Genomic DNA, 19757 nt, shown 5'->3' with positions numbered 1-19757 from the left:
AAATGGACCCAGGAACAAGATGGATATTTTATAGTGGAAAGAAGCATAGATATTGTGTTGGACTGCTGCTTGCTCTTAGGTACATAACTGAACCCTCTGTGCTTGTAGCTCAGACAGAAATGTTATCTGTCCATCTGGTATCAGGTAAAGATACGTTTATACGGTCATGATTATGCAATACTTGCCCGAAGCTACTCCCAATGTTCCTAGCCTTCTAAATAAATAACTTGTTGGTATAGACTGAAATGGTGTACTGAGATCAGAGAAAAATGTAAAACTTGTTTTATAATATAAAAAGCTGTCTTGAATTCTACAGTGAAATCAAACCATACCTCTGTGATTTCTAATTTACGTCCCAGCTCATCACGGAGTTCTCCTATAAAACAAAACAACAAAAATTATAGTTATTGGTTTGTAGTGGATTAAGCATGTACTAGCACACTGCACTACCTTCTATTGAGAAATTGTTTTTTAACTTCTAAACAAATAGCACATTTAGCTTCTGTTCTAAAAACAAACAGCTGTTGTTGGCCAATAACTAATGAATGTGGCAGTTCTAGATGGGAAACTTGGGGCTAAATGTTAGGTGAGTGTGAAAAGCTGTGCTGCTCTAAAGGTAATGTTCTATCAGAGACTGAGCTGGGAAGTGTGTATATTTATAATTTTTAATATGATGTTAAGGGCCATATGTGGTCTCAAATATTTGCATAAAAGAAAGTGAATTATAGTGATCCTTTACAAGTTTGAAAAAATGACTACTGGAGTCCATAATGTTGATGTAACCTGTATAGAAATAGTTAGCTTTTCATTGATGAAATATGTGTAGTTGAATACAGTCTACACTCTACAGTATATACCCCTTTATAAGAATTTAAACAGAAAAAGTTCTGAGCTATTGTTTAGTTAGTCAAATGTGGTTGAACAAATACTAAACTTAGGCCAGAAAACAACTTACCATATACTTTCCCATTCACTGAGCATTTGTTAAAAGTCATTATGTTTTGAGTAAGTGTTCCTGTTTTGTCTGAAAATATGTATTCTATTTGGCCCAATTCTTCATTAAGTGTTGTGGTCCTTGCCTCGGCAGGAGTCCCTCTTTTGGAATAAAACATTTTGCGATCCCAGTTAATGAAGTAGCTGTGCCCCAATCGAATGACCTCCACACTTTGGAAGGAAAAAAAAAGACATTAAACCAAATAAAACAGAAAACATATATATGCCATATTATTATTACAATATTAGATTATGCCCTGAAATCTATAAACCTTTAGTAGACAGTGGGTTTAGAGTGCACTCAGGACCATGTTTTAAAATAAATAAATAAACACATACATAATTTAACAAATTCATTTAAAAAACACAAGTACAGATACGGGATCTATTATCCGGAAATCCTTCACCCAGACAGCTCCGAATTATGAAAAGCCTGTCTCCCATAGACTCCATTTTATCTAAGTAATCCACATTTTTAAAAACAATTTCCTTTTTCAATAAAACAAAACAGTACCATGTGCATTGTCCAAACTAAGATATAATTAATCCTTATTTATTGCAAAACCAGCCCATTGGGTTTATTTAAGGTTTACATTATTTTCTAGTAGACTGTAAGATGAAGTATAGAAGTAGGAAAGACACCTCTCCATTATTGCAGTGGTGTAACTATAGAGGAAGCAGAGCCTGCAGTCGCAGGGGGGCCTGGACTGTGGGGTCTGCTTCCTCTATAACGAATATAAAAAACCCTCCTCGCCAGACGCTCTCTCTTACCGGCGAGAAGGGGAGAAGCAAGTCAGCCGAGACACGCCCTGCCGGAGTTGGGGCAGGACGAGGGTGGAGTTAGGGTGTTAAATGGGTGGGTTGGACATGGATGGGGAAGAGGTGGGACTAGAAGTGGGAGGGAGGATCGGAAACGGAGTGCACAGGCCCCTCATAAGATTTTTTTGCAGGGTGGCCCGGCGCACTATAGTTACTCCACTGCATTATTTATATTAAGCTTGGGTGAGATTTGGGTTAACTCGAGCAAGGGTGAATGTATTGCTCAGTATGGTGGGACAGTGGCTTAAATAATAAAGGGTAGGATATCATAGAACCTGACGACCACACACAAGTTTTGAGGCCAGCGCACACAATAAATTGTGATGCGCACAAAGAATTTTGTGTCAAAACACATCATTTTGATGGGCACATGCCAGTTTTTTAAAAGTATGCAGAAGATTTTAAAAAGTGCGCTCAAAAGAAATTTTTTGGACACATGGCCAAGAAGAGATTAGAGGGAACATTGCCAGTGCTTCAATAAGCAAACCAGATGAAGAATTCTGAATCAGATGACTTCATATGTATGTCTAGAAGAGTCAGGAGAGCGTTGGCTCTCTCATTAGCATAACCTGGTGAGAACAAAAATTACGCTGCGATAGAAGTTCCTCCTCCATGTTCAACTCTCAAAAGGAACAAAGAAAAGTTGTGCTCACCACTAATTTTTTAAAACCATTATGCGGGGGTGCAATGAGGCTGTGACCACAAAATACATATAGACAAATACTCTCAACTCTCAAAAGGATCCGTTAAAAGCAATGGGGGGCCACCTAGTTACAAAAGAACAGAAGTAGGCGGGCCTCCAGCTGTGATTAAATCACAATTAGCTCAATCTAAGGTTGAAGGGAGTTGTTGGCAGTAGGAGAACCACACCATAGAATATATAAGAGCTATTGCTTTAATGGAAACTGTTATACACAATAAAACTGTAAATAAAAGTAAAGGGAGTGATATTTAACAGGCAATTATGGGGACACAGCAACATTTACAGTGTGAGGGACACAGTTTGATAGGGCTGGAAGCTGACAGACAAGGGAAGGAACTTGAGCTGCTACTAAGGTTTGCTTGTGGCCACAATTGCAACATAACGCAACATAACACAAAGTTGGTCCCTACCATATGTAGGTATCTGCGTCTGTTTTTATTTATTTTTTTAAACATAATACAAAGTTGGTATACCTGGAAGAAACCTGTGCATACAGGTGAAGTATATACAAACTTCCATTCAATTCAGGACGTCAATACTACCAGTGCCAGATTTAGTTGGCAGGCGCCCATGGGGCTGCACGGTCTTGCCGCCCGCCCGCTTACCCCCCACCCTCCGGTGCGAGCGTGCGTGCGCGCCTGCACCGGAGTGCTGGGGAGCCATGCTCCCCCGGAGGCGGCTGGGCAGCATGCTGCCCTTAATATTCTGCCGTTCTAGGCATAGGCCTTTGTGGCCTCGCCACAAATCCAGGCCTGAATACTACCACTTATATTGCAATTGTGGCCAAAATATTGGCACCATTCCCTTTTTTTTTTTTTTTTTTTTTAAGTAACTCACAAATGCAATAAAAATGACGAACTGCAAAATAATTTAGCAGTTGACAAGACCAGATTTTCACAATTTCTTTTTTCAGTATTAGTATTACCGAACATTGTTATTCCATTCTGACACTGGGCTTAGAATTGTGCTCCAAAATGCCTAGCTAGAAATGCTGATTTCATGACACTTTGTACAGACACATAACATCCATTTCAAGAGGTAGAAAAACAACCCCACAAAGTCATTGGGCCTCCTCCATGTTTAGCAGTAGGGATGGTGTTTTCTTTAATGGAGAAGAAAAGGCATATTACTAGGGGTGCCAAAATCACCACCACACACAGTGTTGGACTGGCCCACAGGGATACCAGGAAAACTCCCGTGGGCCCAGGTGTCAGTGGGCCCTCCTGCTTCAAAACATTTGGCATATTTCATGGCCATTACCTATTTCTATGAGAACAAAGACTAAATAGATTGAATAAGAGATTATAGTATGTAAAGAAAAGAGACTAGCAGAATAGAGGTTGCGTGAGGAGAGGAATTATAATAGTACCGAGAGTGGGCCCCTAATTTAAGGTCTTTTTTTTGGGTGGGCCACTGGTGTCCCAGTCCGACACTGACCACAAATTAATTATAAACACGTACCCCAGATCCCACAGCACTTATCAACAAATTGATGTGTAGTGGAGTGTAAAATTCTGGCAGTTCTGGAAGGTCCTTCTCTTTCATGGAAAGGTAGCATCCTTCCAAAAAACAATTTTTCTTCAGCACACCACTTACTGTTTCAGGGTGTAGCCACTCCCAAGCTGCCTCCAAGTCAGCCAAATTCCTTATCTTGAATAATAGGATATGAAGCACAACAACCTCAGGCTTTGCCTTTAAAACATTTTGTTCCAGCGGAATTCACACACAAGCTTTCGGGGGAAAACCCCTTCCTCAGGTGCATCCTTGCCACCAGACCTTAGCTATTGCTTATTGTTTCCCCTTCAGACTATAACTTATGTATTTGTGATAAATTAAAACTAAAACAATGTACTTGATATCTGTTTTAGGCAGCAAAAGCTAGAAAAACTTGGCTTGGAAGAATGCAAACATTTGTTGTCTAGACTTCAAATTAGGGTTTTTATATTTTGTTATAAATTAGGTTTCACAACATTCTTATTTTACTTAAAGAAAATCAGTTGAGTCTCCTGAAGCCAAACTGAATTACAGGCATTTTTATATGAACCGTTTTTTGGCCAATTTTAGGATAATTATAGTGTACTTTCAACCAATGATTGCTGGAGAGCTGCTAACTGCTTTCCAATAAAGCAGAAAAGGGAAAAATTATTAGAATGCAAAAAAACAACTTTTTTTGTGTAGATTTGATGATAAAATAGGTGTAAGTCCAAATTACAATCTCCAGGTTTCATTGTTTTGGCAAAAGACAACAACCGACAACTCTGATATTGTCTATTAAACAGATCTAGAAATATGCTCTGATTCTGTAGGGACTTGTTATAATAAGAATCCTTACACTATTCATAGTATTACTTGCACTATAAGTAATATTTCTCATTTCACATATTTTGTAATGCAGTCATATGAAAAAGTTTGGGAACCCCTCTCAGCCTGCATAACAACTTACTTCACTTTGAACAAAAAAGATAACAGTGGTATGTCTTTCATTTCCCAGGAACATCCGAGTACTGGGGTGTTTTCTGAAAAAAGATTTTTAGTGAAGCAATATTCAGTTGAAATGTTAAAAACTGGCTGTGCAAAAATGTGGGTACCCTTGTTGTGCTGCCCTCATAGTGATTCTGGCAGAATTACATTATTGATAGGTGCACTGCCATCTAGTGGCCACTCTCAGTGAGGCATCTATAAAAAAAAAAAAACAGGTACTGTATTAAATATGTAAGCAGGAAGTGACATAAACCAGGACGTTCTAGAGCTGCTTTCATTGTATATGTTTGCTCCTTATGATTCTGTTTCTTCCTCAATCCTGGGACATCAATTGTCTGTAAGTTCATTATTACACTAAGATGGTTATATGCATAAGCGTGTTTACATTTGGTCTGCATAAATGTATATTGATTCGCTGTTATCTGTATTGAATTTCAGTTTCACAATTATAAAAAAATATAAGAATGTTAAAATCCACCAGTAAATACGTATAACAAGAAAGTGAGTTCTTCTGTTAATTCTGTTTAGCCGACTGTCTGGTTGCACACACACTGTACAGTGCTGTGAGGGCAGTACACTTGTAATTTTGCTTATTTGAATGCATGTAACTGCTCAATACTAATTACTGGCAACACCAAATTGGTTGGATTAGCTCGTTAAGCCTTGAACTTCATAGGCAGATGTAGCCAATCATGAGAAAAGGTATTTAAGGTGGTCAATTGCAAGTTGTGCTTCTGGTTGACTCTCCATAGGAGCATGGGATCCTCAAAGCAACTCTCAAGAGATCTGAAAACAAAGATTGTTCAGTATCATGGTTTAGGAGAAGGCTACAAAAAGCTATCACAGAGGTTTAAACTCTCTGTTTCAACTGTAAGGAATGTTATCAGGAAATGGAAGGCCACAGGCACAGTTGCTATAAAACCCAGGTCTGGCAGGCCAAGAAAAATACAGGAGCGGCATCTGTGGAGGATTTTGAGAGAGATCAACTCCAAAGACCTGCAAGAACATTTTGCTGCAGATGGTGTATCTGTACATCGTTCTACAATTCAGCACAATTTTCAAAAGAACATCTGTATGTCAGGGTGACGAGAAAGAAGCCCTTTCTGCACTCACGCCACAAACAGTCAAAGCTCATTTAGGCAAACCACTGCCATTTTGGATTGATGAGGCAAAAATTTAGTTATTTGGTCATAACAAAAATCACTTTGCATGGCGGAAGAAGAACACCACATTCCAAGAAAAACTCCTGCTACCAACCGTCAATAAAGGGACCCCCGACTTTAACGTTGTTAAAGTCGGGGGTCGGATGAATTCAACCCAATATCAACAAATTTTTCAGAATAACGTTCTTCTGCATTTCTTGGTTTTGCCTTAGAAACAGCATTTTTGATGTCACCCACACGTTTTCTATTGGATTATGGTCCGTGGATTGGGATGGCCACTCCTTACAGGGATATGGTCATGGGAATTTTTTTTTTTTCGAAGAATTCTGCATTGAAATCCATTTCTCAAAAGAGCAAACAGGTTTTTGTTTAAATCTGACATGGCTAGACATATTGTCAGTTTCCCAGCTGCCCCCAGTCATGTGACTTGAGCTCTGATAAACTATAGTCACTCTTTACTGCTGTACTGCAAGTTGGAGTGATATCACCCCACTCCCTTCCCCCCCCCAACCAGAACAATGGGAAGGTAACCAGATCACAGCTCCCTGACACAAGTTAACAGCTGCCTGGTCGATCTAAGAACAGAACTCAATAGTATAAATCCAGGTCCCAAAGCGACACATTCATTTACATTGAGTAGGAGAAACAACAGCCTGCCAGAAAGCTGTTCCAACCTAAAGTGCTGGCTCTTTCTGAAAGCACATGACCAGGCAAAATGGCCTGAGATGGCTGCCTACACACCAATATAACAACTTGAAAAAAATATTGGGCAGATTTATCAGTGTTCATTTAGAACTCACCACAATAAAATTCATTCACTCATTCCTGGAAAAGTAATCTCTTATAAAACAAAAGGAGCATTTTATTGATCCCAGCCACCACTCGTAGTTTATGGATGAGGGGACAGTTACTTCCATTTTATCAGAAGAGGAAAGCTTTGGAATGAAGGAGATCATAAACACAAAAACTGAATTTAAGTGGATGAGGGTGCCTAAGCTGAGCAAATGGGACCTACGCAACAATAGAGCCACTTAAATCCTAATCATGAATATTTGGCCTCCAAACCTGTAAGATTCAACTGACATACAGTACATTCCACAGCAGAGTTCACTGTCCGTCTGTCAGCAATGTATTCAGTCATCCCCTTACATCCCTTTCTTCCACCCATGCCTGTATCTGAAAGGGACAATACCCTCTACAGTGTCAACATTGCCTTAGACATTCTACCCCAATACCCCAGTATGTTAAGCAGACACCACTGAATACATTTCTTCTAACCACACTATCAATACTAGACAACAATACTAGGCCTCAGGGCCTTCCAAAAGGTTTTATCCATAGAAGATGTTTTATCCAGAAGATGAAAGTGGGAAGTTAAGTGCTGAAAAATCACAACTGTGTGGAAGCAGTCTTGACTATGCCAAGGGTTCTGGAGATGGTGTATGTAAAATAAAGCAGCCAATAAAAATAATAGTCTGTTAAAAACAGAGCTGGCAGAACATGAAAAGGAATGAAGTGTGTTTTGGTTGAAATCCCATACTGGAAATCTGCTCCCCATTTCACAAGCTGTGAAAAGAAGTCGTCCACAGTGAGAAAGATAAAGACAAAGCTGTCACCTACCTGATGTCAAACACTAACAGCATAGTCATATTGAGGCACAAGCTGCTAAACCTTATTAGAGTATGATAAAACTAAAAGTTTCTGGTCAGTTTAAGTTAAGCTTGCCATATTATTGTGTGACATAAAAGAATTTGACTTGGCATTGTAAAAATACATCTAATACACAAAAGAGGTCTGTGTTTAAAAGATGCTGTGAATGATGTGCATGCTTGAAAAGGAGTTTCTTGATGGGGAAACTAAATGCTATTAGGGTTTTGAAAAATCCCCTGTTTAATTTGTACACAGACAGTTTCATCCTGTAGCCCAAAGTACCCAGTCAAAGAAAAGGACTATTTTTCATGTGAAAATTCCTCTCTCAAAATTAAAGGACACTGCAATTTTTTATACAACCAAAGAGTGTTATATGGAATCTTACTTTAGGATAATGTTTTTTGAACAGCTCTGTTTGGAATTACTCGTGTTTTTATGCGGTTAGTGTTCTTCTTTAGACCAACGATCATTTAATGCTTTGTAAACGAGTCCCTCGAATCTCGGTGCTGTGTCTGTGTGACCCTGCTTTAATGTAATACCAATAAAATTGGAGGCAAATGTTATACCCATGCTTCATGTCTGATTAACTAGCCAAACAGACAACAGCGTTTTAAGGAATCAAATGTAAATATTTAGCTTGAGTAGTAAGGATTTCAATGGGCTTATTTGGGAAAAAAACACCTAATGAAAAAGCTAAATCCGTTAATACTTGATAATAAAGGTGTTGTCCCTTCATTTTATTAAAAGTACAAAACAAAATCCCAATTTTGCAATGCTAATTTGAACCAATGCTGGTTACTACTCATGCAGCATTTCGGAAAGGTTGTTCCCATAGCCTCCATTTTATCCAAATAATCCAAATTGTATTTCCCTTTTCTCTATAATAATAAAACAGTACCTTGTACATGATCCACACAAAGACATAATGAATCCTTATTTGAACCAGAACCAGCCTATTGATTTTTTTAATGTTTACATGATTTTCTAGCCGACCTAAAGTATGAAGATCCAAATTATGGCAAAATCAGTTATCCAGAAAATCCCAGGTCCTGAGCATTCTAGATAACAGGTCCCATACCTGTACAAACTTAAATGAGGATAGGTATAGGTAAGGTGATATTCACAAGGTTTTTTGTTTTTTTAAACACAATGCACACTGTATATTTAAAAGGCTTAGGTAACACATTTTGCTGAATTAACATACAGGGTAGCATAACAGGGTTGCCACCTTTTTGGTAGATCGATTCTGACATGGGGCAGGTGACATTAGGGGGCAGATGATGGAGGTGGGTCTGGTAACGTCAGGGGTGGGGTTATGATGTGATAGTCAACGATTGTCTGATCATGCCATTAACTTCAGTGTCCTCTCCAGATTTCCTAATTTGGAATTCCAGACAAGCAGTTTTCACTGGGGCATCCCTTCCAAATACCAAGCTGTCCAGGTGAAAACCAGCTGAACCACTTGCTCATATACCTAGCCCAGTTGCACCACACCCTACAGGTAGCTACTACAAAGCTGGATAGGGATGCACAGAAATCAGGATCCAGCCTTTTTCAGCAATATTTGCCCGAATTCAAGTTCCTGGCTGAACTGAGTCCTAAAAATTATTATATATAAGTACTGAATGAACTAGGTAAAGTCAACAGAATATTAACGAACAGCATGTAGGAACAAAATCAAACTAAAGGAAAGGTAGGCATCTGCAACAAAAATATATGCACAATGTAGGAAACAAAGTCTAAAGGTGGCTGGAACCGTAGAAAGGCAGAAAAGGAAAACTATACTATTAAACATTAGGTCTGCAAAGCCTGGGATTTCAGGTGCAGGAGCGACAGTGATGTCCACCTCTGCTTACCTGTCGGCTGGTTAATGAAGCAAAAAGGAAACAAAATAGTCAAAATAAATCAATGAAAATATTTCTTACAAACTAAAACCAAGAAATAATAATCTGTTGTGTCTGCTACAGTTGGGCACAGTCTTACATCACAGAAAACAAAGACAGCAACAAACAGCCATAATTAAAATAAAAGGGATGAATGAATTCTGCATACAAACATAATTAAAATGTGATTCAGATTTCCTTTAACCAAAGCCAGCATTTTCAATCAATGAACAAGTAGGCTCTACAGACCATAATTAGATATTAAATGACTTAAACCTTAGCTCAAAGAAGATCTGAAAAACATCATTGCATTATTATATTAAACTGACTTGTGGTAGTAAAGAATATCTTTTAACTATCTGCTTACCTTACATAAAGAGAAATAGGTACAACAGTATTGAGTATGATGATGTACGACCAGAAAGTTAGGAACCCTGAAAACACTGAGCTGTTAACCACTTCCTCCCAATACAGATATATTCGAAAACGACTGCCAATCTGATGCTCCCATATAGAGTTTCCAATTGCTAGGATAATACCCATACAAATAAGAAAACCAAAGATCTGAAACACAAACAAAACAAAATTAGAAAATGTATCAGTTGTGATTAACCCCGTTAAAAAGAGCCCAAGTATTTACCATTGAGACAATAGCATTTACTTGGTCAATTGCACACCATCACACGGAAATATAATTTCTATTCATACATGAAAAGTTTCTTATAAAAATAACATTATGCCAAGAAACATAAGATGACAACACCACTTTTCCTTATTAATGAACATCAACTTACCCATAACACTAATGTATTCATTAGCCGATCAATGCTGGTTCTTTTAAATTTAGTTTTACCACTGTTCTGCATTAATTTTGTATCAGGGCCTGCCAAAATAGAATAGTTATACAGTGAAATATTAAGAATATCTGCATATTATATGTCTTACATGCATTTTATTTATTTTTTTGTGATATTTTAACCTGCATTTTATACATTTTTAAACAAGATGCCTAGACATTCCTGATCAAAAGCAATCCCAGACCAATTATGATGCTACCCTCATATTAATTCCTGTATCAAAACCTCTGAATAGGTGCCTTAAGTATGGAGCCACAAAAGCTATTACTTAAAAGAATCATGTCAAAGCATTTCTGGAGTTTTCTAAACAAAAAAAAAAAAACAAGAGAGAGACTTGGTTGCAACGTGGAAAAATGTTTTGTGGTCACTGACACAACCATAAATCATCTCTCAAATTACCAAGCATAACCCCAGATGTAACCTCTCAGCTGCTCATAACCACCTTCTCACTTATTATTTCTTCTCACTGCTGCACATTCTGTGCTCATCCTCTGGAACTCTCTCCCGTCCCACTAGACAATTTCAGAACCTCAAGGCTTTCAAACCATCACATAAAGCCACCTTTTCATTAAACCCTATAACCTAAACAACTCACCCTCACCAACAATATGTAACTGAGCATCTATTCTGGTTAAATGTTTGACTGTTTGGATTGGATTTATTGTATCTGTATAATGAAAATAGATTTTATTATTGTCCAAATAGGATAGGACCTCTCCCATTTACTTATATACAACCGTAGCAGGTCTGAGATGGCAGGATTTAGACTTTTTGCAGCCTCGGAGCTCGAAAATTTGGAGATTTTTTTCCCCATTATAAATTGAGTTTTTAGCATTTGTACTTAGATAATTTCTTTTTTTTTTTTTTTTAAATAAAAAAAAGCAGTTACCAACAGCAAACAATTTAGAACTTTTAATTTTCCAACTAGTACCAAACTCAATTGTGGATTGATGGGTAATTGCACTGGGGCAGTATAGCACACCGTCACTTAGCATATTTGTCTGCTTTGCAATGAAGGCCCGTGAAAGGGAAGTTCTGGATTGTGTTTGGTGGTGGTTACCTGCAAAGATTACCATTCCAAAGCACCATTCTGTGTTTCTCAGTACACATCCCCTCAAGAGAATCTTGCCGTTAGTCAGAGAATATTTGTTGTCTTTCCAGATCAGAGTTCCAGTAAATTTATCCAGTTTGTTGTTAGGAGGCTCACACGCAACCTCTCCTGTAAAACATAAAAGTCTGACTATTAACTTTATTGGGATTGGTTATTTAATCAGCAATCAAAAACTCTGCTTACAGTTAAAAGATATGCGTCATTGATATTTTGCCAGTTTTAATAGCCAACAGAAAATACACCCACAAACACGTTAGGCTTACCTAACCAAACATTTGTTTTAGCTCAGTAGACTCTGCACTTTTTTAACACGACTTTATAATCTTTTGAAGTTTATTAGTCCCATTTAAAACAACAAATGCCTTTTTTGTACTAGAATTTGCCCAAACTATAAGAATCCACTCTTTACTAAAACACAGCACCATCGATACTTAAGTATCTGGAACAGTTAATGCAATATGGCTGTAACTGTTATAAGAATGTCCCTTAGCAGGTACTCTATGTACAGAACACATGTTTATTAATGTATATCACTGGGCAAAGTAAAGATGGGTTAAAACCAGTGGTTTAAAAACTGTTTATTCAAGAAGGTAGTGATAGGATGAAGAAAATTCGATTATTAGTAGTCAATTAGATTTCTAGTGCACACTAGTGATTCTTGATAACGGACACTCATAACAAAGGTGGAAGGGAAGGCGGTTGTATACTGGGAATCAAATTAGTTACCTAGCAAGGACCAAACATGGAGTAGCTTTAATTTCCCTGTTTGCCAATGGTCTTAGGCCACCAAAGAGGTACATTTAATGCTACAGCAATAAAATGTATGAAGAAAAGCTACTATGTAGTTGTAGATCTATAAGGTGCTATGGCTTGTATTATAGTCACAGTAACAGTAGAAATGACTTCTTTCAAAATGTAAAACATTAAGCAATGATAAGTTAGATTTGATGAATAAAAAAGAAAAAAATATAAAAAAGAATAAATATCAGAAAAATAGCTTAGTATTTTTGCAGCAAGCTTAGAACATTCAAAACAGTTAATTCATTCTATAAGCTTTTTTAATAATCCCGTTTCTGCATATTTCTCTTGACCTTTATTTTATTTACTTTATTTAAGCTTAAGACTGCATATTTTCCAAACATAAACAAATGGTGATGCAGATGAAATGGTGCAGGAATGTGACAAGCATGTGACTTGGCTGTAAAATTTAGAATATTGTCACGAATTTGACTAATTTCTAAACATACAAATATACTATTATATATATATATATATATATATATATAATGCGTGTGTATGCCTGTGTGTGCATGCTATTTCTACTACAAAACTAAAAAGGTGATTATTCTAAACAGCCAAAAGTAATCCCAAACATTTGAATCCACATAAACTGCTTTAGTATTATATAACAAATCTATTGGGCATAAAAACAAAAAATCTATCTTTGATTAAAGGGATACTGTCATGGGAGAAAAAAAATTTCCAAAATGAATCAGTTAATAGTGCTGCTCCAGCAGAATTCTGCACTGAAATCCATTTCTCAAAAGAGCAAACATTTTTTTTTATATTCAATTTTGAAATTTGACATGTGGCTAGACATTTTGTCAATTTCCCAGCTGCCCCAAGTCATGTGACTTGTGCTCTGATAAACTTCAATCACTCTTTACTGCTGTACTGCAAGGTGGAGTGATATCACCCCCTCCCTTTCCCCCCCACATTAGGCAAACAAAAGAACAATGGGAAGGTAACCAGATAACAGCTCCCTAACACAAGATAACAGCTGCCTGGTAGATCTAAGTACAGCACTTAATAGTAAAAACCCATGTCCCACTGAGACACATTCAGTTACATTGAGAAGGAAAAACAGCAGCCTGCCAGAAAGCATTTCTCTCCTAAAGTGCAGGCACAAGTCACATGACCAGGGGCAGCTGGGAAATTGACAAAATGTCTAGCCCCATGTCAGATTTCAAAATTGAATATAAAAAAAAATCAGTTTGCTCTTTTGAGAAATGGATTTCACTGCAGAATTCTGCTGGAGCAGCACTATTAACTGATTCATTTTGAAAAAAAAATTTTTCCCCATGACAGTATCCCTTTAAGTTTCACACTCAACAAATATTGCATTTGTCCGTTTGTGAAAATATAATTTTCCCTCAAAATTATAACAGCAACCAGGAATGTGACTTTTAGTGAATAGCCCCAGCCTTAGTATGTCCAAAGCCCACTAGTTGTAGAACACAAGCTGACAGCACACCAACAGAAAGTTGCAAGAGGATACTGCACCTGTCAAATACCTATGTTTGTCTTACTATTAAGACCAATTAACTTCTATTCTAACTTCTATTGCGGATGGGGGGACCATGTGGGTAGCAGACAAGGGTCTGTATGGGTAGCATAGGGTGCAGCAGCCCCGGTAGGCCCCAACACCACTCCCAGTCCAACGCTGCCCAAAAGGGTGTGCAGGAAGTCACTCACTAATCCCTTTATTGAGGATTCGGGTGAATACCAAGACAATTTGCAATAATTAGTCAGAGCAAAACTTTGTTTTTATGTTTTGTTTGTTTTCATAGCCAAACTGGGAGAATGGAGACAACATTAGGATCCCAATAGTTTAGACAAAGTAGCACTTTTGTTATCAATTCAGTCACAAAACATTGTATAGCAGAACATTAATCATGTTGCCTGGGCCAGTATAACCCCCACCACTAATTACGTTATACTGAGAAGCAATTTGATTTAATTAGCATAGAAAGCAGGGAATACTCATGTCTAAGTGAGTACCACACCAACTGTAATTAATTACAGTTACATAGTTAAAATGGGTTAAAAAAAGCCAAAATCCATCAAGTTCAACCCCTCCAAATGAAACCCAGCATTCCTAAATACACACACCCTCCATACACTCACATAAATTATATATACTCATACATTAACTAGTATCACAACAGCCTTTGATATGATGTCTGTCCAAGAAATCCTCCAAGCCAATCTTAAAGGAGAATTCAACCGTTTTCAAAAAAACCCTACCCCCCACTCCACGTAGACCCCCCTCCCTCCTCTCCCCCAGCATAGCTGCCCCTAACTTTATACTTACCCCTCGGCGCAGATTCAGGTATCTCAGTTCCACGCAGCCATCTTCCAGGTCTTCGGTAAGCTGAGTGGGAGACCGGCGAAACGGCGCATGCGCAGTTGGAGCAATTTGCCGGTTTGCGACAACTGCGCATGTGCCGAACTCACGAAAATTGCCGAAGCGCCGGAAGAAGATACGAAGACCCAGAAGATGGCTGCGTGGAAGTATGAGGCATTTCCCTGGGGGGCAGTTAGGCTGGGGGGAGGAGGGAGGGGGGTCTACGTGTGGTGGGGGTAGGGTTTTTTTTTTTTTTAAACGGTTGAATTCTCCTTTAAAGGAAAACTATACCCCCAAAATGAACACTTAAGCAACAGATAGTTCATATCATATTAAGTGGCATAGTAAAGAATCTTACCAACTGGAATATATATTTAAGTAAATCTTGCCCTTTTACATCTCTTGCCTTGAGCCACCATTTCGTGATGGTCTGTGTGCTGCCTCAGAGATCACCTGACCAGAAATACTTCAACTCTAACTGTAACAGGAAGAAGTGTTGAAGCAAAAGACACAACTCTGTCTGTTAATTGGCTCATGTGACCTAACATGTATGGTTTGTTGGTATGTTTGTGAGTACAGTGAATCCTACGATCCCAGGGGGCGGCCCTTATTTTTTAAAATGGCAATTTTCTATTTATGATTACCCAATGGCACATACTACTAGAAAAGTGTATTATTATGAAAATGGTTTATTTACATGAAGCAGGGTTTTACATATGAGCTGTTTTATGCAATATCTTTTTATAGAGACCTACATTGTTTGGGGGGTATAGTTTTCCTTTAAAGGCATTAACAGAATCAGCCATCACAACATCACCCGGCAGTGCATTCCACAACTTCACTGTCCTCACTGTGAAGAACCACCTACGTTGCTTCAAATGAAAGTTCTTTTCTTCTAGTCTGAAGGGGTGGCCTCTGGTACAGTGATTCTCTTTATGGGTAAAAAGGTCCTATGCTATTTGTCTATAATGTCCTCTAATGTACTTGTAAAGTGTAAACATGTCCCCTCGCAAGCACCTTTTTTCCCCAAAGAAAACAATCTTGACAGTCTACCCTCATAATTTAATGCTAACCGCTAACCAGTTTAGTTGCACTTTTTCCTTTTCAAATCATTAACCTGTACTGACGTAGGTCAGACCTCCGCTTCTACCGCAGGATAAATTTATTTAACAAGGGATCACCTTTTTGTTTGACAGTTTAGTTGCACGTCTCTGCACTCTCTCCAGCTTATGTATATCCCTCTTAAAGGAGAAGGAAACCCCCAGGGCGCTAAACCCCTCCCCCCTCCCCTGTGCTGCCCCCCTCCCTCCTCCCCCCTGGCCTACCTGTCCCCCTGGGCAAATGCCCCTAACTTTTTACTCACCCCTCTGCGCAGGTCCTGTCCACGGAGTACGCAGTCGCCATCTTCTCCCACGCGCGTCTTCTTCCTGCTCTGATCGGCGTTTTCTGGCGCATGCGCAGTAGGAACAGGTACCGGTGCGGCTCTACTGCGCATGCGCCGAATGTCACGAAGTTTTCCGATTTCACTTCGTGACATTCGGCGCATGCGCAGTAGAGCCGTACCGGTACCTGTTCCTACTGCGCATGCGCCAGAAAACGCCGATCAGAGCAGGAAGAAGACGCGCGTGGGAGAAGATGGCGACTGCGTACTCCGTGGACAGGACCTGCGCAGAGGGGTGAGTAAAAAGTTAGGGGCATTTGCCCAGGGGGACAGGTAGGCCAGGGGGGAGGAGGGAGGGGGGGCAGCACAGGGGAGGGGGGGAGGGGTTTAGCGCCCTGGGGGTTTCCTTCTCCTTTAAAGAAGGAAAGCTACAGAGGCATTTTATTGCCAATAGATTAGCTGCAATAGTGCAAGCTGGAATGCTTTATTTATTCTGTAGAATGTTTTACCATATCTGAGAAAAACGCTCTAGAAACTTACTGTTTGTTTAGGATAGGAGCTGCAGTATTGACATGGTGTGACATCACTTCCTGCCCGAGTCTCTCCTTGCTCTAGGCTCAGATTACAGTAGAGAAGGGAGGGGGGTAGGAAGAGGAGCAAACTGAGCATGCTCTTGCCCAGGGCAATGAGGTTTAAGCTGAAGGCAGGAAGTCTGATACAGAAGTCCATGTGTACACAATAGAAGGAAAGAAATGCAGTGTTTTTTTTGACAGGGGACTCAGAGCAGCATTACTTTGGGGGTTTACTGGTAAATTTAGATGGACCTTTCTGATAAGGCTAACTTAGTTTTAACCTTTCCTTCTCCTTTAAGGACTGGAGTCCAAAACTGCACTGCATACTTCAGGTGAGGCTTTACGGTCAACTGTTTGGTTTCTTATACAGTAGCTATAGGAATATTCGGGGCCCTCTTGTAACATACTGGCCAGGTCAAAATATCTAGGTTCCCTACAGTTAATCAAACCTTATTTAACCAAATTAGGGCAATTGTAATATTCTATATTTGGCATTTACTCTATAAAAGCCAACAAAAACATTCCTCTTTATCTTAGTACAAATCCAGCATACCATAACCCAAACTGGGCAAAATGACCAGCAGTTCAAGGTGTTTTGATTTGACTGCAGTAACCCTCTATATGAGGTACCCCAATATAATCATGAGTAATCATCTTCTGGTAAGAAACAAAGTATAGGGATGATCTAGGGTACAGTAGTCTATAGCAGTCTGTGTATTCATGGGCAGCTGTAATCAGCAGTAGATTGAAAAATAAACAGTGAGATGAGAGAAGGAAGCAACCATGTTTATTTTCAGCCTATAAAGTGGGCAAATTAGCACTATGTCTAGTTTAGAGAATCTCCAGAAAAATCAATGTAGATTTTCTATAAGGAACAACTTATTTAGCGCTAGACAGGCTAAGTACTTGGAAAATATGGGAAAATAGCTCCATAAATGTCTTTAAAATGAAAGTTTAAAATGAAAGTCAAGTAGATGGAAAAAGGAACTCTGCAGAGCACTTGAGAATATAGAGAATTTGTAATCATGCAAGGAAACCACTGATTTCTCATTGGAAGCCTTATTAGCACACTGAAAGTATAACAGACAAAATACAAGACAATTCAAACTTCTAATTAAGACTGCCTGCGCACTAAACAATAACTGAACAGAGAGCCAAACAACATTTATAAAATGGAGCATCCCTCACACCAAGCCTATGAATAATGACAGTGACACATAATATGGAAAACATGGGAAATTTATATTAGTTTGTATTAAGAACGTGTGTGACTTGAAATTTGGCAAGAGCTACACAGATATAATCATATTATAAAGTTGTTTAGGGAAGCCATTACAGCAGCAAGGGATAGACAGCCAATTTAGTAGTAAGGCAACAAATACTTTCTTTCTCAGAAATTGTAGAACATCATACAGACACATAACACAACAGGCCTGCTCTCTCTTAAAAAGAGGTTCTTTAACTTGAATAGAAAAACAAAGACCAAACTCAAATTGCTTTAAAATATAGCTTTTACATGATTCAAATAGTACTTTATGGTAAACTACCCCTAGCATAACAAAATAGCAGAATAATGGCAAATGATCAATACTGGCCTTACTTGAGAAACTTTCAACTTCAATTGACCATAAAAGGGCAGTTTAAAGTAAACACTGTTTTAACACAAATATTTAAAAATAAATTAGTACAGTTTATTTTAAAGGGTTTTAGCTCTATAAACTATTTACTTTAACATGTCTTCCTTTTCTTCTAATAGCGCAAGACCATTTGAGAAAGCTTAATTTCTGATGCAGATATTTGGTTTCCAATGATCCCGATTCTTGAACTCATTAACTAGACAGCTGCCTGAATAGATGACCATGCATGCATTTTCTAAATGTGACTTACATAATAAATAGCTTATCATCATACTTTTCAGCATGCTAGTAGTTGAGCAAGCAAATTCAGTGCTTGGATAGTTTCCAAGGTTCCATTGCTATGACATGATCAGATTTTTAGAAGAATCTAAAGTAACCTTACTACCTAGCTTGGCATATCAAAGAAGCCCATTGTATATTGAGCCCTGAAGTACAGAATGCTGCCTATACCGTCTTTTACTTCCTAGATGTGCCCTTATGCATGCAAAAAAATGTATCGGTTTGCTCAGCATAATTATTTCTGTATGTAGATTTTTAGCCACTATCTCTGACCAAAATCATACAGATGTTAGAATTATTTAAAAGCCTTACAATTACAGATTTCCAAAAAAAATTGACACCTAAACTTCTGATTGCTGCCACCCCTAATTGAAAACCAGCAATAACGTGTAACCTTTGGGCCTCTAGATACAGGCTAAGTACAATCCCCAACGATCCTTTGAGCTGGTATGAGGTGTAGATTATATGGGTCACTGAGCTACATCAATATTGTAATTATATAAAACATGAAACAAGCACAGCACAAATCCAAAGAAAATATTTACCCACTGGGCCATGGTATTGTATTATTTGAGGAAGGCCACCATCCCACTGTGCATATTCTCAGCCAGCAGAGAATCACCCTATACTGACCAGTGCAGGCTGCCATTAGCTTTAAAGGAGAAGGAAAGCCCCAAGACAGTTTATTGCTAACAGATTAACCACAATAGTTCAAGCTAGAACGCTATATTTATTCTGCAAAATGCTTTACCATACCATAAACGGCTCTAGATACTGTCTCTGTTTGTTTAGGATAGAAGCGGCCATACAAGCTTGGTGTGACATCACTTCGTGGCTGAGTCTCTCCCTGCTCACTTACAGCAGGGAGAGGGAGAGGAGCAAACTGAGCATGCTCAAGCCCTGCCCTGGAGATTTATGCTGAAAACAGGAAGTCTGATACAGAAGCCCATGTGTACAGAATAAAAGCAAAGAAATGTGGTGTTTCTTTTGATAGAGGACTTAGAGCAGCATTACTTTGAGGGTTTAGTGGTGTATTTATATAGACCTTTCTGATAAAGCTTACTTAATTTTAGCCTTTCCTTCTCCTTTAATGGCAAGAGC

At 38.6% G+C, this 19757-nt stretch overlaps 1 protein-coding gene across 6 annotated transcripts in view; it reads right to left on the bottom strand.

Annotated features, from left to right (window-relative positions):
* LOC108712900 (probable phospholipid-transporting ATPase IM) overlaps positions 1–19757 on the bottom strand; it is a 123632-nt gene that overhangs the window by 23287 nt on the left and 80588 nt on the right. For all 6 annotated transcript variants that reach the window (XM_018255405.2, XM_041588282.1, XM_018255406.2 and 3 more), the window contains 5 exons: positions 11610–11768; positions 10487–10575; positions 10060–10256; positions 956–1164; positions 333–376 (listed from right to left, as the gene is read on the bottom strand). In XM_018255405.2, coding sequence (XP_018110894.1) covers positions 333–376; positions 956–1164; positions 10060–10256; positions 10487–10575; positions 11610–11768 — 698 coding nt within the window. The remainder of the gene's footprint in view (positions 1–332; positions 377–955; positions 1165–10059; positions 10257–10486; positions 10576–11609; positions 11769–19757) is intronic.

Source organism: Xenopus laevis, chromosome 3S (genome assembly GCF_017654675.1).
Source record: "Xenopus laevis strain J_2021 chromosome 3S, Xenopus_laevis_v10.1, whole genome shotgun sequence".
NCBI lineage: Eukaryota > Metazoa > Chordata > Amphibia > Anura > Pipidae > Xenopus > Xenopus laevis.
The sequence above is the reverse complement of the archived record's forward strand: the minus strand, read 5'-3'. Positions and strand labels throughout refer to the sequence as shown.